Below are 25618 nucleotides of genomic sequence, written 5' to 3' on the forward strand. Positions count from 1 at the left end.
GCTTAATAACCAAAAGGTTGAGTTTCATGCTTGGACTATCGTTATGTTCTATCTACGTTATTATTCCAGCACAGACTTATAACATCCACTTCTATGGAGATGATGCACTTTTCTATTTCAGCTGGCACACAATCTGAAGTTAAAAGTGTTTCTTCTATCAGAGTAACGTGTGCTTTTCTTTGTCCGCCGTCATGGATGCATCCTGTGTTCAGCCTCACCAGCAACACAGAGAACGACGCGCGCCGCCGTTGTTTGTAGATGCATCCTGATGGAGCTGCCGCGGTTTATACAGTTCTTCTCGCAAATTGAAAGCTACTGTTCATCTGAGCCAAAGGGGACTGGCTAATTCTTGATACCGCTCGAGTAAATACTGGACTGGATCTGCCTCTCAGTGCTCTGCGCCGTACAAGTGGAATAGATTACAAAGCAGTTCAACCCTTGAAAGTCTGCTCCAGTTGGACCATTTTAAACTGTGACTGTGTTTTTTGATGTGTGTCTTGTCTTTGTTGGATTTCTTCCTGCCGTACAGATCCACCTCATGATGATGAAGGATATGATAATGTCTCAGTTCTGTTCCTCCACAGCAAGGCCCAAACCATCAGTGAAGTGAGCTAAATCACGTCCAGTGAGATGAGAGCACGTGTTTTCCAGGCTGCTTGTGACCACGATGCAGGAAATAAGAGACGACCTGCGTTTAGATCTACATTTATATCACATGTTCGCTGTGCCACACATTACATGTGAACAATTCCACCGTCATTGCCCTTAAAGTGTTTATATGCATCGTGTGTTTCTTAGAATTGTGCGTGCAGGGATTCGCCTCTAAATGTTCCTGTGTGGCCTCCCCCTCGTTTAATAATAGAACACCTTAAAATAGTCACCAGAACCACATTAAGACGGATCAAATGAGCGTTTTCTGGCACGTGTGTGTGTGTGTGTGTGTGCCCATACAGTCAGCAGTTATTCGTACAGGATGCATGAAACATGATCCTGAGGAGTTAAAAGATATAAGATTGGTGTGTTTGTGTGAAGGCAGTGTGATGGATGAGTTGGGGCGGGGGGGGGGGGGGGGGGGGGGGTGGCTCTTATTGCCTCCTCGGCCGGCTCTCATTGCCTGCTAGCTTTGGGAGTGTTGAAACAGATAGCAGCTCTCACTGTGTGAGGCGGACGGTGCGTCTCAGCCTCGGTGCTGCTGCATCACAGCTAAATGCAGCAACTGCTCAGAGAAGAAGTGCACTTTTCAAATCCTTTGTCTTTTAACATGCGCTCGGTTCAGCACGTCTCTGCAGCAGTGCGTTCAGCAAGTACGGTGGAAGCTTATAATTTGTCATTCTTTTTTTTTTCCTCCCTCAAATGTTTATTAGCTGGGATGCATATTTAGCTTACGAAACGCCCCACACTCTTCCAGCTTTATGTATGTGATTGGAACACCGCCCACAGTGTTCCACTTGAAGTAATAGACAGATGGGAGTCAGTCACAGCGTGTGATGGAGAGAAATTACCCTGGTGAATACTGCCCTCCCTCCCACACTACATCAAAGTCACTGGACGCTCAATATTCACAGAATCACTCTGTTTTTTTTCTTTTCTGCCGTACAGGACAAGACAGCTTTATGCGAGTGGGAGATACACGACAAAGACGTTTTAAGATTAAAACTGTATATTCACCTGGTTTCAAACATCGTGTTCTCTTCCCAGGTGTGTAAATGTCCAGATCAAGGTCTCGGTGAGACAGACGAACAACTTCAAGGCCTGAAACGTTCACAGACGCGAGGCTGCGTTTATTGACAGTGTTCTGTGACGTGCTGAAGTAATTCGACAGGTTGTGTGGATGTAATAGTGATGACTCTTAACTCCAGCGGTCTGACGCTGCACAGCAAAGTAATGCAGGTTGTGTTGATCACCCCCCTTAACAGTTTTAACAGCAGTGACTCACTTCATGATAAAACAGTGTTCAACTTCACATCAATCAGCTTACAGGCCAACTGTTTCTTTTGTGTCTTCTAGGCCCATTATTTTATTTTTGTTTCTTTTAAGCCATAAAAAGATTATTAAGAAAATAAATAACCAGCTCAGTATTACATACCCACCAGCATTTTATTCCCAGTATGATGGAGGCTTTCAAAAACAAACAAACAGAGCTCAGACCTTCGTGTGTGTGGGGGGCATATAAGGGAGCAATAAACAAAACGTAATAAAAAATACAAATACTTAATTCCAGGAACTGAACTCACCTTTTTGATATTAAATCAGTTCAAACTGTGCAGTTAAATCAGTTTAACCCCCCCACTGCTGGAGCAGCAACTCGAGTCCAAAGTGGGTTGGCCTTTATAGGAGTTATATAGCTGCATCTCATCCGTGTGGGAGCATTCCTGCACTATGACAAAGCACCGCCGGTAGTGGGTCTGATTCTTTTTGAAATGACTCAACCAACCAGGAGGTGCTTCCCCACATGGTCTGGCCTGATCCGTAACACCGGGAGCTACTTTATGCCCCCCCCCCCCCCCCAACACCCCCCAAAAAGCAACGCATTCACAATCAGAGGTGGCACGTTGCCAGCCAGCAATCCAGCATCCTACAGCGGGAGAAAACGCAGTGTGTGTGTGTGTGTGTGTGTGCGTGTGTGTGTGTGTGTGTGTGTGTGTGTGTGTGTGTGTGTGTGTGTGTGTGTGTGTGTGTGTGTGTGTGTGTGTGTGATGGATGCATGCAACTGCCACGCAGAGAGAAAGAGAGGGAGCATATATTTGCCAATGATGCTTGACACATCGGTGTTGACAAAACGAGTCATGTGACGACCGTGAAAGATGGCGCAGCTTATGGTATATTGCAGGTTTCTCGGGGTTCTCTCGCGCCAGCTCGACAGCTCGGACATCGCGACCTATTACCCACTAATTACCGACCCGACGGAGCCCGTTCCCGCCGGCTGAGCAGCCTTATTGTATTGGATCAGCCGGATTTGCGCGCGATTGGCTGCAAGAAAAGAAATAGACAGGAACAACAAAATAAATAATTAAATGAACAAGCTTTGGGAGGGGGGAAAAAACGAAACATTTTTGTTCCACTTAAAACGCGTCTGCAATAACACCTTTTTTATTTTTTTGGAGACCAGAAAAACCGCTCACCGTGTGCGTGCATGAAAGCGTGCAGTGCCCGCTTGCTTGCTTGCGCGCGCGTGTGTGTGTGCGTTACATTAGGTGGACACGGAGACTGCATCAGACTGGAGACACACGCCGGGGACATAATAGAGCGGAGATATCGAGGCTTTGATGGTCCTTCCTTCCTCCCCCCTTTCCTCCCCTCCTACTGCAAACGCACACAAGCGCCAGGATCCAGAATCCGGTCGAGACATGTAGTCCCATGTTCGAGCAGCCAGCAGAATTTGTAGCCTTCAGCTCCCATTTTTTTTTCAGCAGCATCATCTCACGATATCGACATAATGTGGCTTGCTCTACCGGAGGGGAAATAACCAAATATGTGGATACCAACGGAAGAGGAGAAAATCGGAGTTGGTGAGTCAATCGCACCCTTTTAATCTCATTTTATTAACGTCTGGTTTTCTAGTGTTGTTGTTTTTTAATTGACTTCAATCATACAGCGTGTATGATGGTAATTATTTTGCACGAGAAACACCCAATTCTCGCTCATCGACACCCGCATAGGCACATCCAGCCCATGTTTCCTGTTATTATGCCCATTACACCCAGTGGAAAAACAAAACACACACACTTCTAATGGCTGGTGTACACGCGCAGTGACTGCATAGAAAGGGGGGAAATTGCGTGGGATGATACACCACCTTAGAGATGCTATCGCAGTCTGTACACAACCGCGGGCGGTGCTTTACATCAGGCTCCCACTCTGAGTTGTGTGGTTTTGTACAAAATAAAGAAATAAATAAAAAATTGAATAAAAATATGCGTCAGTGTAGCATTTTAGCCCTTTTCTTTTTATAAGCATATCTGAAGGGGGGGGGGGGGGGGACGCGATTCGTGTTGAAACCACGAGGGGGCATCGTGACTGCGTCCCCTCCAACAGGTGTAGGTTGGAGTGAAGTAAAAAAACAGGCAACTATACCGTCAGAAACCACACGGTCTTATTAAACGGAACCCCACAGCCACGACAAAGAAGTATGATGATCCTACAGAGAGGTTTTTCATCAGGGCAGTGAGTCCAGATGCTCTACAGCTGGTTACTTGCAGGTCTACTCACGCTGGCTTGCACACACACACACACACACACACACACACACACACACACACGCACACACACACACACACACACACACACACACACACACACACACACACACACACACTCTTAAACACTTTGTTTTGGAGGCGTTCAAATGTATCATGACCGTTTCATAAAGACTGCAGGATGAGAGCACCTTGTACTGCGCTGTGCAGTATAACCTTACCTTCATCCGCGCATCCATTTATCCGTCATAGAATCACTGCAGGTGTTTCTGCTTTCTCTCTTTTTTCTTATTTTCAAGCGCAAATGCATCATTTTGTGGGTTTTAAACAGGGGCGGGAGGTAGTTTGTGCGTGTGTTTGTATTTGTGGGGGTTGTGGGGTGGGGGGGGGGGGGGGGGGGGGGGGTGGAGAGCAACAGTTCGGCGCAGCCTCCGCGTCAGTTATAGGTCCGTCGGTGCGGAGTGACCTGGCGCTGTCCACGGTGCTGAAAATGTGCAGACGGCGCTGTCCACGGTGCTGAAATGCGGGGAAGCAGAGCCGCTGTGTACATAGAACGTACTGTACCCTTGCAAAAGTATCCCCCGCGTTACTCTGGTACAACCCCCCCCCACCCCCCCTCTCTCTCCTCGCCTCTATAAAGTGTTGACATGGGTTCAACATTTCTCCAACATAACCTTCCATAATTTCTTCTCCTTCCGCATCTGTGTTGTTATAGTGGCACCATTTTGCACACATTTTTCCCCCCATCTTCTTTGCTTATTTTGCCTGTAAATTGCCCTCTCACCAATATTGCCACGCACGGATGTCTAACTGCGATGTGTGTGTGGGTGTGTGTGTGTGTGTCAGCAGACAGCCCTTTTCGTTTTTTTATTCCCATGTTGCCTTAATGGGCTCCGTCTAAAACGGGGGAAGCAGCTGGAGACCACCTCATGAAACGTTAATGCCTTTTCTTAGAATCGCTGCCTCTTCATTATTGTGTTGGTTTATGCAGAAAGTAATATTAGTTTGTAAATGACATGTAGAGTGGCAGCAAAGGTCGCCCAGCTCTGTCCACCCCGGAACTGCAACTGATAATCATTTCAATCACCAATGAATCTATTATTACCCTTGTTTGATAATTAGTCTTTCAAATGTCAAAAAGTACCCAAACGTAAATTCACCTTGCAGTGAAAATGGAATATAAGCTTATTGTGACAGACATTGTTAATATATTGAATTTAATTCATTAAATTGTCCAAATTATAACCATTATAATAAACCCTTAGTCCAGTGTTCTTTGGATTTTTCTTATTTACAAATGACTCACTGTGGATTTCTCTCGTATTTGCAGCAATATTGCAAGAATCTCTCTGCACTTTTATTGGAGAGAGCGCTCCGACTTTAAGTCAGTATACCTGCTCACATGAGAGAGAGAAATGAATCAGCCATCTTTATCTTTTTGCCACAGGACGTGGCTCAGACGCAAACTGCTACTGTATGAGCATCAAAATAAAAAATACACATTAAAATAGTATGAATATCAACACAACATTTACACAACGTTACGATTGTTGTATAATAATGATATCTAAATACAATATTACAAATACGTTTCAACAAACACACACGTCTTTTTGTTCATGTCTAGGTTATTCACTGCTCAGGTTGTGGCATGTTGATTACAGACGTTATTAAACTCTATAAAATCTGGAATTACAGAGTTCCTTATCTCATTGACCGTTTGACATTTCAAGAGGAAGTGCGTCTCTGTCTCGACCTCTCCTGTGGAACAGTGACCACATATTCTCCCGCGATGTTTCTGTGTCTTGAGCAGCACATGACGATAATCAAGCAGGCTGGAGGCCACCGTTATCTGAACTGGACAGCTCAAAGGATCAAACGTGTTCACGGCAGAACAAAAGAGAGCTGATGCTCAAACTGAGGGTGGGATTAGAGAGATTAATGGAGCCCAAAAGTAGCGTTTCTTCGTGGGTTTTTAGCAATGATTTTTAGTGGAAAGGTTGCTCAGCTTTATTTTGGTGAGCACTTCTTTGGACTCATCGTTGGCTCTGGATCACACGATTCCTTCGTACCTGAACTGCACATCAGCACTAATACACCTATATTGTTTCATAATAGTTCTGAACTTGGTCCTTTTAGAAGTGCTTTTATGATAAGGTCGTCGTCTCGCTGCTATGCCCGGACCCCCTGCAGCTGGTTAGCGTGCCTAGATTTCCGTGACGCTGATTTGGGATCAGGTTCAGTAAAAATGTCTCCTGTGCGTCTGTGGCAGGAATCCCTACGTTAGCACGACTTCAGCGCAGTAATGTGTCAGAGTAAGTGAGTGTGCATTCGAGTCGTGCCGAGCAACATGACTCAGTGGGCGAAGCCCGGAGACCGCTCGTGTGAATTTTTTTTCAACTTCGCTGGATCTGGGACAGGACTACTCAAGCAGGACCTTCGTGGTTCTCATGCTCACATTGCATTACTGGAAAGGGCTTTAAGGATTCACTCGGTAAGCAGCTCAGCTACAGTCGTACCAGTCAAATTTCAGTGCTGCGGTTTTAGAGGAGCGCAGTGTCGTCTTTAATACGATGTTTCTCAGTACGAAGGAGCCAATAACAGATAATTCATAATCCATATGTAGTGTTTACTGTTGTACTGGCAGGTTTCTGATGACATCTCCCCTCACTCTGCAGAATATTTCTCCCCTGTGAGCCATTGTACAGTCAGGTGACTCTCACTGCCACTAGGTCATGTGTGTTTTAAGCTTCACTATATTACATATAGAGGGGAAAAAAAAATCATCTTTCAAGACATGGCAGCATGTAGGTGATACTTGTCTCTTCTCTGCTTTTTTTTAACGCAGGATATAGCTTACATGTTGGATTTGGCCTGACTATAAAATGGCAGAGAAGGACAGGAAACAGCAAAGTGAAGGGTAGACATGGGAAGCAGAGTGTCTTTAAATACCTCAGACGGGCTTTCTCTGGACATATGTGCTAATTCTATCAGTGCTTTTTGATGTGCAGGAAATACGGAGGACAGCAAAGACAAAGTAAAGTGACTTCAACACATTCTAAACTTTGCTAACAAACCTTTCAACATATTAGGCGCCATGTTTGTGGAGCTACTCTCTGAATTGCCACATCCTTTCTCGCAATCATCACGTTTGTCTTTATATTTTGTTCTTTTTTTGACATCGCAACACTGCAGGATTCAATCAACAAGGTTGAGTTGGAGCTTTTTAGTGTTCACTCGTGTTTTTCCTTTCCCCAACACACCGTGCGTGGCAGCACTGCTGGTGAAGAGCAAGCAAATTAGAACAGAGGAGTGTTATTAATTCTCACTGATGCTGCTTCGATGATTTTAAAATGTATTTTACAATTATAGTTTATCTCTTGTCTCCTGAGTCTAATGCTTATTTCAAACCACGATGCTTGAAACGGTAATTTTGCTCCTACTCTCAGTATTTGTTAGACTCGAGTGACATTGTGTAGACTTCACGGCTTGAATGTCAAAACTTCTGCATATTTAAATCCAGGAATGTTGCTGCTTTGGTCCGACAGGAGCCGGTGGTGGTATAGTTATGAAGTGCTGTTGTGGAAAACCAACTCCGTCTGTCCTCACCTCACGCCGACACAGAAAACTGGATTCCTAAGAAACTTTTGTCAGACTTTAAAAACGTTTGGTGGATATCCGAAGAATAATTCAGAAGAGGAAATAGAGAATATTGTGTACTTTGAGTTTATATATTTTTCAGAGTAAATATGGACTCTTTTGCTGTTCATTTGTTTACTTTATTAAATCTGAAGCATTTAAAGTAAACACACTTTTTGACTTTGTGATGAAACCTGTCTACAATAAGTTGTATTTCTGCTCTCTACATATCGATACATATACATACATATATATATTTGTCATACATGGAACAATGGAAGTGTGGTGAGGTGAGAGGAAAGCGGAGGACAGCAGGAGCCTCCTCCTGTGCTGAAGCCCCATAATTCCTCCCATGTTGCTGGTTACACAACAGCGGCCATGAGATGCCATGTGGACTCTGAATGTAACTAAATAGAGAGACAGTCTGGACTGATATACCGTTGCTAAGTAGAAGTGTTTCCGTTTGCCAACATTTTCTACTGCCTGTCCCGTCAGTCCTTCCAACATCCTACGTTCAACATGTTGAAGAAGTAGAAAGATGAATTTGTGTGTGTGTGTGAATATGCAAATGCTGAAAGCTTTTAGGCACAATGAAAGAGTGTTTACACGGCTCGGAGGTTTTTTGTGCCGGTGGACTATGAAAATATAAGCCTGCTCGATGCGCCCGTCTCTCTCTCTCTCTCTCTAGAAAACATGACAAGCTCGTCTTGTTCTGACGTGGCCTCCGCTAAAGAGAGTTTCAAACGGTGTGAGTGCAGGTTTTTTGCAATTCAAATGAAATAGAGGCCATTAAAGAATAGCACTCTCAAATAGGGAAGACTTAGCCCTGGCTGGAAAAAGGTGCCCGAGGCAGACAGGGGGAAAAAAGGTGACAAGGAGGCTGTTTAAAGTCGATTCGTCTCTCCGACTCTAATACATGCCCAATACGCTTGACTTGAACTCCAGTGCCACACAGCATCCAATAAGCTTTGCCATTTAAGAAATAAAAGCCCAGATCCCCGCAGCAGCTACAGTGACGAAAGCCCTCCGGTCTGTAGATCATCTGTTGCCACAGTTACCCGAGCACTCGTTACCCTCAAACAGGCAACTGGAGCCGAATCCCAAACCCCTCCTCCTCTTCCTCCTCTTCCTCCTCCCCCTCACTGGGTCCCCTGGCTAGTTCATTAGCATAATGATTCACACCAAACTCTCCTTGAAGGGCCACCATTTGTAGGTTTAAAAAGAAGAAAATCGTCAGTAGAGCGCTGTCGTCGTTAAACATGTTTGTCGATGCACAGAGGCAACGCTATTGCGAAGGCCTTTTCCTGTGGCGTCCATCCCTAAAGGAATAATCATATTCTTAATCAGAGTCACATGATTTTTTTTTTTATGTGCAAAAGCAGGTGGCATGGAAGATTTATGCTAATTCCGACTTATGATAAAGCGGCGTTTACTAAGCAGTTTGTGTGGGCTCTATTTTGGGAGACAGTTCAATTAACTTCACACTGCACAAGAAAAGAAATCAGGCCGCTTAAAGAATTAATTGACGATTAAAATGACTAACCACTTCATGGTGGGAGCTTGTTTACAGTTTGCTAAGCAGTGGTTCCTGCGTGACTCCGTGTTCAGATGCATTGAACAGCTTATTAAAAGCCACAACCCCAAAAACACAAGCTGTGTGGAGACACGCCAGTGTAAGGGAGGCAAGGCTGCTTCATCAGAGGTCTCACAGATTAAACCAAGCATTTCTACTGTAAGGTCAAATATTTGGTCTCATGATTGTTTTCTCTTTCTTTTTCTTTTTTTTTTGGCACAGTGATCTGCAACTTCCGGTCGTCAATATGCCAGGCCCTGGTTCTGGAGATCGGGGAAACTGTTCAGATTCTGGAGAAGAGTGAAGGTAAAAGCAATAAGATCTCCTATAAGAATGCATACTGGTGACAAACCGAGGCACGGTTATTGTGTATCAGGTACGTAACTGTTGTCACGCAGGGCCTCAACGTCCGCCTACGTATTTTATCTGGGGGTAATCTACATTCAGGTAAAAGTCATTCTAGTATTTACATTTGGCTACTTTTAGGCCAAATAAATGAATAAAGAATTCTGTATTTGTCCAACCAGAACTTGTCCACCACAACTTTATTCCGAACAACACGGAGAGGGCTTTGAAACTGCATTTTAACATTTGTGTTGGAAAATAAAACTTAAAAGTCTGAATGGGAGTTAGAATGTCTTTATCTTCTCTTCTGTGAGTTTTCTCCTGTGAAACGGAAACATTTGAGTCCCGTACAATAGAATGCTTCCGAACACCATGAGTCAGTATTTCTGCACTTCTGGTTCCCTCGTCTCTAAGTCGATGGGTTTTTTGGTTAGAGGCCTGAAATGAGGTCTGTGGTTAACACAAGCTTAAGAGAGTTTCTTCTACTCTAACCCTAACCCTTTTATTTTAAATTGTGAAGCTTTCCGTGTCTTAATAAAGAAGGTTGCTAACAAGAGGCTAAATGAGACAAAACAAACGTGATCACGCCGACTAGTCCGCCTTCACCGCCTCGTTGTGTTTATACTCGCGCTCATTTGTTGTAGTTTATTTACAACCTAAAAATAGTTACATATACATATAATAGTTAGTCAACTATGTGTGATGGTATTAATAATAGGTCAAATAGAGGCAATGCTCTGAAACACATTCAATTTAAATACAAGGTTAAATACAAAATTAAAAATACAGATAACAAATAAAACAAATAAAGTGTATAAGAAGTGATACTAACACCAGTAGTATTGCACATGATGTGGTTACTATTGTTCTAAGAGTACGAGGACATTCAGGGTGAACCAAAACAAACTGTAAACTTTGATGAACACCAGTTCTGACATACTGAGCTCAGTTTATGTAACGTTTGTTATAATGTAATCTCATTACTTTTCCCAGTCCCTCCAGTGGTATCTAGAAAGCCACTCGCGTTATCTTTTTATCCATCATAGGCCTACTGGTGATGTAGCCGAGCTAACTGCTAGGTTAGCTGACAGAACCCCGGCTAACGGGAGTGCTGCCACTATCTGTGTTAGTTTGTGGCCAATAAATGAACGCTAACTGACTAAGAGGTACCCACAACATCCTTTTAAAACGGCATGTTTTGCTTTTGTTTGTCAAAAAGACTGGTAGTCACGTGTAAATCATTTAGTTTCAGCTGTTGTTTTGTGGATATCAAACTGACAAACGACCATCGGCAGCAGCACCGCTAAGCTAGGCTAGGCTAGTCCAAGCTAGCACTGTCAACATGAGTGAAATATGTACATTTTAAAACCAGGTGAGCTATTATGTTAAATGCAACGTTTTAACAGCAGAGAACGACATTCACACTGACATTTAAAGTAACTGTTAGAATTGGATTTGATGTGGTAAAGAAAACTAGGCTGGTGCACTTCACCAGCCTCTTCTACCGTGATAAGTACAACATTGTGTGATGGCACATGTTGTGTACCTTAATACTTGTCATTGTGAGGTTTTCTGATGTGCGCTTTGCTCTTCCTTTAGGTTGGTACAGAGGCTTCTCCACCAAGAAGCCTTCTATCAAGGTAATTATAACACATTGTGGTTTGACATTGTGTGTAGTCCTGCAGACTGTCAACACACTATTTATTTTTTAATTTTCTCTGTGTAGATAATTTATTGACCCTTGGGTCACATTGTGTTTTTTATGCTTTTAAATGTCTGCTCTGTTGAGCACTTTGTGATACTACTGTCTGTGAAAAGCGCGATATAAATAAAATTCATTCATTCATTCATTCATTTACTATTTGGATTGTAAATAAAACCTCTATTGTAGTTAATAATGCAACAGACTGTTAACAAAACTTGTTGGGCAACCCAGAATTTAATGAAATTATTTTATTACACAGAAGAGTCACCAACACATCTGTAAAAGTGGTTGCCTTGGTCTCCACAGGAAGGTTTGATCAGAGGCGATACATATTTGTGAATGATAATGTGAAGTGAGAGATGTGCATCCCAGAAATAACTCCATCTAGACAACAAAGAGCTTAATGACTGATTCACTTATTGAAGAGAGCTTTGATTTGACAAAAATAGAAATCTCCTGACCTGTATTTCCAGATGTGCTTTAAAAAAAAGACCGAGTTTTGACTTCACAGCAAAAAGCACCAAACGTGTTGTGTTAATGTGCTATCTTCAAGATGTTACTCACAAATGGTGGATTAAAAACAACTCCACAGCAAATATAATAAAAATATCAAATTAAAAAGTATGTGCATTGCATTATATGCACACCTTGGTGCGAGGCACATGCCAGCTCTATTATTTCATTTAATATGCAGAGCATCATGGACCCACCACTGTGCAGAAATCTTGGAAAATCCAGATTTTGTTTTCCTTTCAGCCAGCAGATGGTGCAGTCAGAGATCTGAAAACCAGTCTTTTTTTTCTTCTTTTTTTTTTTTACCAAAAATGCTTTTTGAAAAGAAATAAGTTACAATAAAATTACAATTTAGTTCTAATCCGTAACATCAAATAAATTGTATTCTTCAGTGACTTCTGCAGGCGAGATGCAGCACACACTCGTACATCTTTGATCCAGGAAGAAAGTTAAGGTGGAGGGAAGGATGGAGACATTGAATCCAAACCTCTCACTGAACAGAATGTGCATGCAGCATCATTTTGATAAATCCGGCTCAGTAAGAGGAGAGACCATAGGTGCAGAACTCCGAATTATACAACACCATCACCACTGACAGAGCTCAATACTCTGCACTGCAGTAAGTGGTTATTATACAGATTATTCGAAACATGAGAGCAGGTAATCTTTTGCTATTTCCTAGGTCCGCTCTGCTTTAAACTGACATGTCAAAAAAAACCTGAAGTGTTATGTGATGCTGCTGTAACGTTTTCAAAGAAAGCACAAAAGCTGTCCAGTCCTGGTAAATGTAGGTGTTAGTGGCTACATGCTGTCCTCCTCTACTCTCATCAGCTATTTACAGTTCTTACTAACACCCCTCCATTTTGTTATGTACTCTGCTGCCCACATTCAGTCGCCCCCGTACTCTCTCGGTGCTGAGAGGGATTAGTTGTGCTCAATGTGGCCAATTCTCCACATCTGGCAGATTAGAATAAGAAAGATGAACTGCAAGGGTGGCAGTTAGCACCACGCGGTCTCTGGTGGCCTTCCCCCTGCTAAGCCAAGCCACAATAGGGCTCCTGCACGTGGCTCTGCCTCTCGTCTGGTCTGCAAACAGCATCTTTTTTTTCCCCCCTCCCTTGCATGGCAGAAAATGTCAGCACACAGCAAAGCCGACATTGTCAAAAACACGTATAAAGGAAGCGTGATCTTGCATTTTCTTCAGCACATAATGTGTTGCCAGCAGAGCTGTATAATCTCCACTGAAGACAGTCTCGGTTTTTTTTCTGCCAAATAACACAAACACAATACTGTACATTGTGGTTCCATGTAGCGGGAGAGTAAAGAACGTGATCCTGTCACACTCTGTAACGTCTCTGTCCCTTCCTCTCTGTCCACAGGGTATTTTCCCAGTCAGCTATGTCCACTTGAAGAAATCCACAGTGACCAACAGAGGGTAAGTTCTATGATGAAGTGTTCTTATTTGAGCTTGCGCAGCATCGTAATTGGCCCTTGGCTAAGCCCCGCCCCCCGCTGCTCCTCCGTCAAGCTGTCAGAGCCTCGTTACCGTGGAGTCCACACTGTCACTAACTGCACTCCCTGAAGAAACGAAAGAAGTGATTTCAGAGAGAAGCAGACAGAAGGCTCTACAATGTCTGTTTGAAGGATGAATCCAGGATGTTGAACTGATTCATCAGTGAAAACACGTTTCAAAGATAAAGATAGAAGCTAAAGCTAAAAGTGAACCTCCACATCACCTGGACATCCAGACAGAAGACAGTGAAATTCAAGAACAACACTGTTCCTGTAAAGGTGGCTCGGTCTTACAGTCATTAAAATGCATTCAGTAGACCTTCAGTAGCTACCGTAGCATTGAAGTGCTAACGCCGGTTAATGATGTGCTAACGTACCCTGCTAATGTTAGCTCCACAGGTTTTTACGTGGCGTTTTAGTCACGTATATCTCCTCCCAACCTCTCCGGGTAACGAGTATACACAACGTTTAAACATGATGAGCTCCAAATCCACTAAACCCGTCTGAAAATGAAGACAATCTGAAACGATTTAATGAGCGTCGATGAAGCAGAGCCACATAGTTGTGAGAGCCTATTACCGCTCTCCGATTGGCCAGTCTGCTTTTGAGGGTGGAACTTAGTAAAGGGTCAATTAGGGATGCACTTTTTATGATTTTTTTTCTACTTTTTATATATCTACCCTACCCCCATATATCCAACATACGATGAAAAAACAAAAAAGTTTGCCAGACTAGCAAATAATTGTCCATGCATGCCCAGATATGCTGAATAGAACTGACAAAATGCTTGCTGCACACGTAACATTAGGCATTAGAGTGTCAGGATCCCGCAGCTCCCCCGGTCGTCCTGCTGATTCCTCATGTCTTATTGCCCGTAAACTTAGTTCTGGGTTCTTTACCCTGTTGGTAGTGAATCCCACTACACAGCAGCTTTTTCCCCATTTTTCTGTTGTTTGCATGCAGACGAAAGTGATAAGGAGGCACCTTCACACAAAACAAGGTCAATGGACGGCCATGAATTGTTTTCCCCTCTATGCGCACATGTCGCACCGACAACCAGTCTCCGTCACACTACAATTAGAGTGAAGGAACACCTTGCAAATATGCAGGGAGCGTTCCATTATCTGAATTTATTATTAAGTAAACACAGCAAGCAAGCGAGTTGAATTTATTGCAGACGCAACAACCTCAGCGGTGGTTTCTCTTTACAGATTCATGGCTGGTTTTATTGAGCCATATTGGAGGATGATATGAGCAATGATGATGAAACCATTTTGTTCATTCCATACTGGTCAGGAGCGCCGCTTCACTCATCATACATGGGGTCTGATACAGATTCATCAAATGTCAGAGCATGGCGATCTGTGACCGACCAATCTTCAAGACAATTACCACCGGACGGCTGCTGACATGCATGCACACACACACACACACACACACACACACACACACTCTCTCTCTAAAACACACATGTGCACACAGTGGCGGCCATCTACAGTTCTCGTCACAATAGCCGTCCACGGCTGTAGAGGCCAGAATAAAGGCGAGAACAAAACCCGGCAGCAGAGCTCTTTATCAGCCTGAGCTTGTGGATGTTAACTCTGCACACTGGGAGCTGTGGCTCAGTGTGGATTGGGAGTTTTGCTGTTATGTCACCACCCTCCAGTTGAGCTACCACATAGCAGGAGGACTCTCGATTGCACTCAAACAATTAAAAGTGCAGACTTGGAAATTTACATTATTATACTTCCGCGCTCCGGGAGTTGCACTTTGGAAAATGTGCTTTGCTGTCTCGTGGAGTTAATGAGGTGACACACCTACTGCATATCTGTGGTTCTCCCAAAGCATCACCCTGACTCATTGTGTAATGGATGGAGACGCTTCCATTGTTGCAAAAACAAGGACACAGTGTTAATTCTTTGCAGCACAGGAGAGCAAAAGCTCTCACAAGAGATCTAACCTTTGGTTTAATGTTTAAGTGACAGGAAGGATGTGTGTGGTGTCTTCTCTCCATTCCTAACTGCAGCCAGAGAAAATCTCATGACTCTACGTGCTATTATTTTACTATTTGTTATTTCATAGCTCTCACTGCTTCAAAAAGTTGTCTTAAAGCAGCGGCATTCATCTGCGTGGTTTTGTATTTCTGTATTTTGAATAATTTACATATTACTCATTTAAATAAAGTGATAACATTACTTATTACTTAACAGCAAAAGTAACCAGTGACATTACTTATTACTATACTTTCATCCATCAGCTCAACGCTAGTCCTGAAGGCGGCTAACCGCGTCCCCGCACCAAGCTAGCACGTAGCTAACTGCTGACGTCACCCTGTATTCTGTGAGCACAGTGTTCAAAGGGGCGCCCCTATTGTACAGATGTTACTTTATACAAGCGGTTATAGCTTTTACGTTATTCAGTATTTAAAGGAATAATATGCAGGATATAAAAGACAATGTATAGACTCATCAGTTATGTTGCATTAGAAGTGTGCGTTGTTGTGTGTAGCCATAGAAACCCTGCCCTCTGTACTTTCTCTTTACTTCTTCTTAAGTTTCCGTGTTCGGGACATTTTTAGGTGTCATGAAAGACTCTTTGGACCTCGCATGGAGGTGTATAACAGCATGCAGGGTGTGCGGCCCGTTACACCCTCGACGTCTGATACTGAGGCACAAGCGTCACGTCCGCGTGCACGAGGCCCGCTTCCGCTCTGTCAGATACAACGTGGCCGTGTTTGTCGAATGACAACGGGTTGTTGAATCTTTTTGTATTTTTCATGTGCTCCAATGTTCCCCCTGCTCCTCGTTCTGAGTGCAGCTCTCGGAGTGTCAGTTTGACCGTACGCAGCATCGAGCCACACACACACACACACACACACACACACACACACACACACACACACACACACACACACACACACACACACACACACACACACACACACACACACACACACACACACACACACACACAGCCGACAGGATAAAGTCTGCCCTGCATTCGTTCAACATCCGTTAACGCGGTACCTTCCTGCAGGGCTGTGCTGAGGTGTGGATGTGTTTATTTGTGCTTTGGAACGTAACGTAACAATCAGAAGCTAAATGACGTGTTATTTCTCTGATTCACTGCTTTGTCGTCACTTCCTCTCTGCGTTCGCTCTCTAGCTCGCTCGACCAATCGCTGCTCTCTCTCTCTCTCTCGCTCTCTCTCTTTCTCTCTCTCTCTCTCTCGCTGAGCTAAAAAGGTGACATAGTATGTCTTTAAAACCGGTGACAGAAAGGCAAAGTACCCGACAATAGTTCAATGCAATTTCCAGGCACAGTATGTGTCACAATTTCTGATGGCCTGAGTCAGAAATTAACTTCTTCCCGCTGATGTGCTTCTGTTGACCAGGAAGAATATGCTGCATCCAGTAATCATCACACAGTTGGCATTTCTATCACCTTCTTTAAAGACTAGAATAATACACAACATATCTATCAGGGATCAGCAGAAGTACCTGTCCACCGCACCGACAGATACCGAACTGATATCAAACCTCAGTCAATGTGCCAGTCAGACGACAAACAGGTCGACCCCCAAATTGCTGAAGTAATGGAGCATAACTGTGATCTAATTACTGTGTTTCAAATTTTAATCCCTCACACTACTCACTGATGTTACTTGCTGTTACGCGGTACAAAGTATTGCATTACTGTCCAACGCTGATATTTGTGCGTGCGTTCTTGTGTGTACTCACACTCATGTACCTGTTTGTTTGTTTGTGCTGCAGGCTGTGCGAGACTGTGGTGCCCCTCGAGGACCCTATTATCACAGAGACCACCTCCACACTTCAGGAATGGGGGGTCCTGTGGAAGCAGCTCTACGTGGTCAGTAGCACTACATAACAATCCATCTCACTCATCTTAGAACAAAACACCAAGCAATAAATGTGAGGCTGAATATTACTTTACCGAGATCTCTACGGGAGGGAAAAAAACAAAAACAGCTTTTCGCAAAAATAAATTGAATCCAATGTTGTTTCATTTGCATGCTCCTCAGGGGGTTTTGGTGGAATAAGCTTTTCTAGTATGTTTCTCCTCCCTGCACCTAATTCAACACCTTCTAACCAGTAAGCATCGTGAATAGAGATACAGCGACAGCTCCTTATGATACTTACCCCCCCCCCCCCCCCCTATATTTTCATATCCTAGATCTATGCAGGAACAGAAGTGGTGGTTGCACACAGATAATGGCCTACAGACCTGTCGTATGCAATTCCATGCTGTGTCATTCAGTCCCTGATTGTTTTAAGCCATGCCTCTCATAGCTTCTGCGTCATCTTAAGATCCGGCTCAGCTCGCCACCTTCAGTCCGCCTTTACTCGCCGGGCAAAAGTGATTACTAGGATCCAAAAGCATCCTTAATCCCGCTACGTGTCGAGGGGGCAGGCAGAAGTGGTTGGTAGGCTTTTGAGTCGGGAGCTGAGTGGATCCGTTGCAGAGCTGGCAGCCAGTTTTTACATAACCTCTCACTGAGGCCTGCTCATGCTCTGAGCAACTGAGGAGCCCGAGGCATCGGTGTGGTGATGTATCTTCCTCTGAAGCTCGACTAATGCGAAGCGCTGATTTGACAGTGCTCGTTTTCGCTGCTCACCCCCTGTGTGATATGGGCCGTGTTGCCACAGTTGCCTCCATAATAATGGGATGTAGCATTGGCTGGATGTTGATACATTTCACCTTATTGTTGCCAATTACAATTCATGTTATTACTTCAGGGAGCAGTGGCCTAAGCATAACTGTGTATCTGTTATAATGTAGGTAATTAGCCCCGCAGAATAGACACCCGAAAGGGCTCATCAACGCTGACAAAATCCTTTGTTTTCCAGCAGCCTTTGAGAACATGCAGTGTTTATCCTCATTAAATTTACATGGGCATTGTGATGCCGCCTAATCTTTTGCATTTATGTAAACAAACCTGGGCGGTAATGTGGACTTGTCATGCCATTAGGGAGAACAGAAAACGCCTGAATGAACAGTGTCGTCCTTGGTTTATGAGAAACGGAGGTCAAAGCGGGCTTGCGAGGGGAATTCTTTTTTTATTTTTGGTTTCATTAACAAAACCAGTGGGCTTCTGACTCTCTGTAGCAACACATATTTATTCAGCACGGGCTGGAAGAAGCGGTTAGAATGTGATTCTACTTTAACTAAATGTAAAATACGTCACCTGAGTCTGATATCAGAGAACCAGCTGCACACAGACTCTTGTTTTCTCACTGTCCAGCTTTGTAGTAATAGTTATACTTCACACCAAACACAACAGTGTAAAGTATATAAACTACATTCTGGATTTCATTGATGAAGATGCTGCAGAAGAAGGAGATCACGTGTCCTAACTGAAGTCTTTTTTCTTTGGCTGCTTCAACAGAAGCACAAGGTGGATCTGTTCCATAAGTTGCGTCATGTGATGAACGAGCTCATCGACCTGCGGCGGCAGCTGATCCAGGGTCACCTCGCCCAGGACCAGACCCGGGAGATCAAGCGGCACATCACCGTGCGGCTTGACTGGGGCAATGAGTGAGTTACCCTCGCACTGAGTGCATTGCGTCGAGATCCCAAAGAATACAGTATTGCTTTGGCACTGGAGAGAGATCTACAGCGCTGGACGAGTGGGTGCGAAATAGCATCCTCTATGATGTCATTTTATGGTCATTTAGCAGATGAGTGAATCTCAAGCGCCTTAAAGTCAACGCACATCCTCCCTGGAGGAAGTGCAAAGTCATATTCTAACTGTTCTCTAAAGATGAGATGGCTCCAGCTCGGCCGAGGAAGGGCTTTTATGTCAGTTCAGTGTAATATTCATTGCACATAAAAGTACACAGAAATTCACGTGAACTGTATGTATTAATGTAAAAACCCCTCAGAAGTAGAGTCTGTAAATTCACTGTATTTTGTCCATCATGCGTGTTGAAGCTCTGTCGTGCACACTGACCTGAGAGCTGTAGTGATCTCATTTCATGGTCAAGAGATCACAGCAGCGCTGATATTACGCCACGATGTGAGGCTGCACAGTAAGACATACAGCAGCATGGACCAGTGCTGTACTTAACCCTATTTAACACAAACCCATGTGTGGAGTGGTGAAGTACTTTTCAAACCCATGAATTCCAATTACGGATCCAAATGTTTCCAAAGTTTCCAAAAATGTTTTATGCACAAAAACTAATCTAAAAAGCGTGTTTTAGATGTGATGTGATTTTAGATGTTTCTGCTGAAAGTCCCGGAGCGAACCGATACAGAACAGAGTTTATATGAACACCTTTAAGTGGTTTTAAGTTTAAACACTTTTCTTGTGTATTTCTATTTTTCCATTGTATCTTTACTCCTCTACATTTACTCCTAATGTCAATACTGGACCCCATCACATGAGGCTGTGTCACATTAACACATTAATAGTCATGATAGTAACTTCATGATGCTTTTCTGGAGTTTAAACCAATTAACAATATGTTATGATAATAACAAATGTGCTCATTATGCAGCATGGCCCCTTTTAGTGTTACATGTACATGACGTCATTAATTATTGAAATTATGCAACATAATATTAATATATTAATATTAGTGTTTTAATGTTGCAGCTATTCGAGGATAAGCTACGTTCAACGACTTTAAATACCGTTGGGTTGTTACTAAACCTGCAACAATTCATGATGTTTGATAGTTATTGGTAAGAAATCCTGTGATTTGTATGTGAAATCTTGAAACAAAAGTTCAACATTCTGAGAAATACGTCGATTACCGCTTAATCGTGACGACAGGAAGTTACCGTGCTTCGCCAAGAGATAGTCTGGCACATGAAACCCCCAGAAAAACAGCAAACAGACACTTTTGCACTGCATGTTTTGTGCGAATTAAACAAACAACATTTAACGTGTGAATTTGTGCGCTTCAGAGGTGTCGGTGGGCAGATTTAGCCACTTTCAGGCAGAGCCAGGTTAGCTGCGTCATCCTGTTCCCAGTGTTTGTGCTAAGCTAAGCTAAGCTAGCCGGCTGCAGCTTCTTATTTACAGCACAAACATTTAACTTCATCTAACCCTCCGCCAGAAATAAAAAAATACATTTCCCCGAAATGTCAAACTATTCCTTTGATATGCAATCTAGTAACTACAACTGTCAGATAAATGTAGTGAAGTAAAAGCGCAATATTCAACATATTAAGAATGTTAGCGTGTAACATTAACACTATTATTTGACCTATAAGTACAGTGAATGTACAAAAGGATGTATACAAAGAGATGTGTTGAATAAGACTTGTTTAAAAACGACTCCGATCCGATGCTTCTGTCTCCAGGCACCTTGGATTAGACCTTGTTCCCAGAAAAGAGTTTGAGATGGTGGATCCCGATCAGATCAGCATATCAGAGCTGCACAAACTGGTACGTTGGGCGTGAATGTTCTTCAACCGATGCATGCTGTACAAACTCACCCCATGAATTGTTGAACACAATAAATTAATAAAGTAAATGTGCATTCTATGGCGGATAAAAATGGAATTAAATTCTGCTGCATGCGTATATGAAGTACATCTATTGCAATGACTCAAATGATGCTGTCTTCACACGCGATGAGCCTTCTTTTGATAATTGCACAGCCTGGTTTTACATATTAGAATGTGTCGTCGCAGACATGATGCACAGTTACAGTCCTGGCTGAGGCTTTGGGAAAATACATACAAATCAATTTTTAATAGTTTAAAAAGAAAGAAAGAAAATTACATATTTTAGTCTTGGTTGCTGTAATCCACCAACTAGACTGGAGACGTATTTCCATAAATACATAATACCTCAAATGTATTTTAGCTTTATTGACATGGGACTTTCAAACTATACACACACACACACACACACGCCAAAAAGCCTCCCGACTCTGTCCATGGAAGTGGGCTTGTTTTTTGGCAGGGCGCGAGGGCCTTGGCTCCTCTTCAGGTAGGGGAGTAGAGGAGTTCTCTTTGGGCTGCTGAGCAGAGAGGTGCGTGTGGGCGATACTGGCTTTGTCCTCTCCCACACGCTCACGTTTTGCCTCACGTCGGCTCCCTTTCAGCGCTGCAGCAGAGTAGCCGCTCGGCAGCATGCGTGGGTGAAAGTGTTGTCAGGTTTGAGGCATCGACAGAGGCGTCGCTCAGGTGGTGTGTGTCTGAAGCTGCTGCAAGGTACATGAGTTCAATGCTGTGTGGGAAGAGTCCAGAATGGACCGACTGATCTGACGCCTTTGCTTTGTACTTCGCTCTCTTTTAGCATGTATCCAGCAGACACTGTGGTCAGCAAAGCACAAACCAGGTATCGTCTTTTCAAAAGGAATCATCCGAACCTTTCATACTGTGCCGGTCTCCTCGTGTCTCATTTTGTATTTCTCTCTGTTCGCTCTGGAGCGAATGAAGTCAGGGAACTCATCACCTTTAGACCTGGTCATTTACAAATGATCTGTTTTTAACATCTTCCCTCCACAAATAAACAATGAGGATTTTTTACCATTTGATTTTATGTTATTACATAAAATAAGCTCTTTTGAAAACAAGGGTTTATGATACAATCCCCATCAGTAAAAAGTTAACGTCAGCCTATAAACAAACTACACCACGTCACATTGTGACGACACACAACGAGGCTGTAGAGGCAAAATAGTCTGTGTGATGATGTGTAGTCGTCTCATTTCGCCTTTTTAAGACACTTAAAAGCTTCAAAACTCACCAGAGGGGCATTTGCTGACATATTTTATGTCATAGAACGAAACGTTAAAATCTCTTCAGCTTGTGTGAAACACAGACCTTATCTCGGGCTTCTAACCAAGAACACATTGGAGAAACCCATCGACTTTGAGACAAGGGAACTGAAAGTGCACATTGGCTTGCAGGGTTAAAAGCCTTTGATAGATAATTGAAATCACAAGGTGTCACTGCCGTGCTCCGTAAGACGCTCACACCAACGCTGCCTGTAAAGGTTGACTCCCCGCGGGACCACACACCTCCCAAAATGTTTCACAAATGGTGCTGCAGGACTCTTTAGATCGTTGTGTCTTCTGCATTTCATTTGTGCGGAAACACCGGATTAAAGACTTGTTGTTGCATTTTGAATCCATTCAGGAATGTAGTGTTCCATGTAGACCCTAGTGGGTCTTCCATAAGCTCACATTTACTGATAGAATGCTTTTAATTGAAGAGTAGTTCTCTGTCCATCAAAGAAGAAGCGACCACCAGAAGCTAGTTAGCTTAGCACAAAGACTAGAAACACAGAAAAGCGAGCGTGGCTCTGTTTGAGGGTGACACAATAGTTCCTCTAAAGTTCACTAATTAGCCTCCTGTTGAACCACGATGGGTCGTTTGAACAACAAGATGTTAATAGGAGAGTTTCAGAGAGGCTGAACCGTGGATTTTGTTAAACAATATACCCAACAGTCCAACAATAAAGCTAATTTATATGGCACTAAAATCAGGATCAATTAAGGATAACATTGTTTTTAAATGGCAGTAGTATCACAGATTGCGGTCCGTTTAGGGACCCTGGAAGATTGAGATGCACATAATCACTGAAAGCTGAGTTAAAGTTGTCATACATGATATAAATACAGAATGAAAGCACCCTCCTCCAACAACAAATACAGACCCTCCAGAGCGGCAGCATCATTCATTCATCACTTCTTGTAATGTGCATGTCTACTCAGTCTACTCTAAATAGCACGTACATGTGACAGGAAGAAATACTCTGCAGAGCTTTCATCAATGAATTATTCACCTCTTACAGTACCCCCGTTGATCCGTTAAATAAGCTTAACGGTACACAGAGTGGCAGGTACTTGGCCCGGCTCGCAGTCCCGACCCGTCTCGTCACTTTCCTCTCCGTTTCCCAGGCTGACAGCACGAGACAGCGGCACGGTGACGGGTGCCGTGTCCCCGTGTCGCACCACCTCTTCATCAATCTGAAGAGCTTCACGTACAACAGCATCAGCGAGGATGCGGACGTCTTCTTCTCTCTGTACGACACTCGCGAGGCCAAACAGATCAGGTACATGGGGGGGGGGGGGATCTCAGTTCATTGGTAACAACAATCCCACAATGCTAACTGCGTGCATGCAAAGAGCAAGCACGCACAGTATGTCCACACACTGTGTCTGACCGGCAGATGGGCCGAGGCCCTCTGTGGTTCACAGACGCTCTGAAACTGTGAACTCGGTTCTTTTTTGCAGCGAGAAGTTCATGGTGAAACTGAACAAAAACGGAGGACCAAAGAACCCAGAGAAGGTTGATCGTCTGTGCGCTCTCTTCACGGTAACGTATTTCCCCCTCGTAGGCTTGAATACACAGACGGAGACGCACGTCCTCCTCGAATGTAAAACATGCAATGAAACAAGGAACTAATTCAACTCTGTGATCCCGGATTCCAAAGAGTTTAACGGCCGCTCAAAATTAGAAATAAAGAAGCAGACAAGGCATTCATTTCAAGGCAAATGTAATTGTAATACTCAATATACTCTTATATAACATTAGTAATGTTATGTTAATGTGTTAATATTCATCTTCATATTATTATTTATTACTTTCATGTCAATAAAGCCACATGAAATTGAATTATAAAAACACTATTCTGTATTTCAACCCTTTTTATACCATTTCTCTTCAGGACCTGAGCAGCAAAGACTTGAAGAGAGACCTGTACATTGTTGCACATGTCATAAGAACTGGTAAATGAAGTAGAGTGTTTAATAACAGAGTTTCTTCATTTATTCATCAGTGCTTCTTCTCAGTGTGTCCCTCGTCTTTTTGTTTGTTTCCAGGTCGCATGCTGCTGAACGACTCAAAGAAAGGCCCGCCTCAGGTGCAGTACAGACGACCTTATGGCTGCGCTGTTCTCGCCATGAGTGACGTTTTCCACACCATCACGGACCTCAAAGAGGAGAAGGACTTCGTGCTCAAAGTTTACACGTGAGTACACACATGCGAAGCCCTCGATTCTAAATACAGCAGCAGAAAAAGAGAGTTCCTCTGGCAAAAGAAGAAGATCGTCGTCGGTGTAATTGCTTTTTTTTTTAGCTGCGTGGCGTCTGCACTTCTGGAAATAGAGTTAAAGAATCTAAGCAGCGAGGCGGGAATGTTCTTGCAAATGTCGTGCATGACAACCTAGCGCTTCAGCGTTGATGCCTGGTGTGTTTTGACCAGAATGATAATGAAGTGTCCTCTGGAAAATCAATAGCCGCTCAACCCCGGGCCTGAGATAGGACACTTGGCGTGTTGTAAATCTGGCTGCTTCTGTTAGGCCTCGCCACAGAGAGACACTCCTGTACGCCGGTGGAGGAGGGAGAGAAGGAGAGGGAGAGAGAGAGATATGACACTTCGATAATGGAGCAAAAGTTAGAGGACGAAGAAGAGAAAACAAAGAAACACCGAGCTCAGCATATTCTCTTGTCAGTCAACAGCTAGAACGTGTCCTTGAGTCTGTGCTGTCCTCCTCAGCGTCCTCTCCGGGTCGGAGGTCACTCACACACTTGGCCATCCTGTTATGTGTGTGTGACAATTTCCTCTCGTGTTTTCAGGATAACTTTACAGCTCGGTGTGAAATAAAGATTTCCAGAATAGAAAGCTGTCGTTTCTATTGGATTCCTCTTCCCTTTATAAAAAAAAAAAAAAGAAAAGAAGCGAGCAGTGATTCAGTGCTGAGCTGCCTCCAAACTGTCGGCTGCTATAACGCTCCAGTCTGTGCATTTGCCCATGCCATCCCAGGGGCCTTCGGGCCCACAGTAATGAAAAAGGCTGGTAGAGAGCTGGCTGTCAGGTTTGCTTAGTGAGCTGTGCATTTGGGCTAATGTGCTGCTTGATAGCGCCCCCCCCCCCCTGCTGCCACCTTTTCTCCAGGAGGAAATCGGCTCTGGGACACATGCTGTTCATGAAGTCCCCGTGCACTCTATTGCGATCCCTCCATCTGGGCGCACTAATGGGTGCGTTGTTACCAGCCCCGCCCCCAACTGTCTTTTCTCTGCAGGTGTAACAACGAGAACGAGTGGCACCAGATACAGGAGAACATCATCCGCAAGTCCAACACCAAGTACTCAGCTCCCAGCACCAACTATGGTGAATATGTCCGTCTCCACAGACCGGCGGCCTGTTA

General features: G+C 43.7%; 1 protein-coding gene across 1 annotated transcript in view; it reads left to right on the forward strand.

The window, feature by feature from the left end:
* Positions 1-3472: 3472 nt before the first annotated feature.
* The window catches only part of LOC306780418 (dedicator of cytokinesis protein 3-like), a gene marked incomplete at its 5' end in the record, with an annotated part of 46892 nt that continues 24746 nt past the window's right edge, over positions 3473-25618 (forward strand). Inside the window, 13 exons of the mRNA XM_079272790.1 lie at positions 3473-3509; positions 9631-9714; positions 11353-11393; positions 13351-13406; positions 17256-17352; positions 18890-19038; positions 20815-20899; positions 21758-21799; positions 23367-23521; positions 23703-23784; positions 24137-24197; positions 24291-24438; positions 25493-25581. Of these exons, the coding sequence (XP_079128916.1) occupies positions 3473-3509; positions 9631-9714; positions 11353-11393; positions 13351-13406; positions 17256-17352; positions 18890-19038; positions 20815-20899; positions 21758-21799; positions 23367-23521; positions 23703-23784; positions 24137-24197; positions 24291-24438; positions 25493-25581 (1126 nt within the window). The remainder of the gene's footprint in view (positions 3510-9630; positions 9715-11352; positions 11394-13350; positions 13407-17255; positions 17353-18889; positions 19039-20814; positions 20900-21757; positions 21800-23366; positions 23522-23702; positions 23785-24136; positions 24198-24290; positions 24439-25492; positions 25582-25618) is intronic.

The sequence above is a fragment of the Melanostigma gelatinosum genome, assembly GCF_949748355.1.
Source record: "Melanostigma gelatinosum genome assembly, chromosome: 8".
Classification (NCBI taxonomy): domain Eukaryota; kingdom Metazoa; phylum Chordata; class Actinopteri; order Perciformes; family Zoarcidae; genus Melanostigma; species Melanostigma gelatinosum.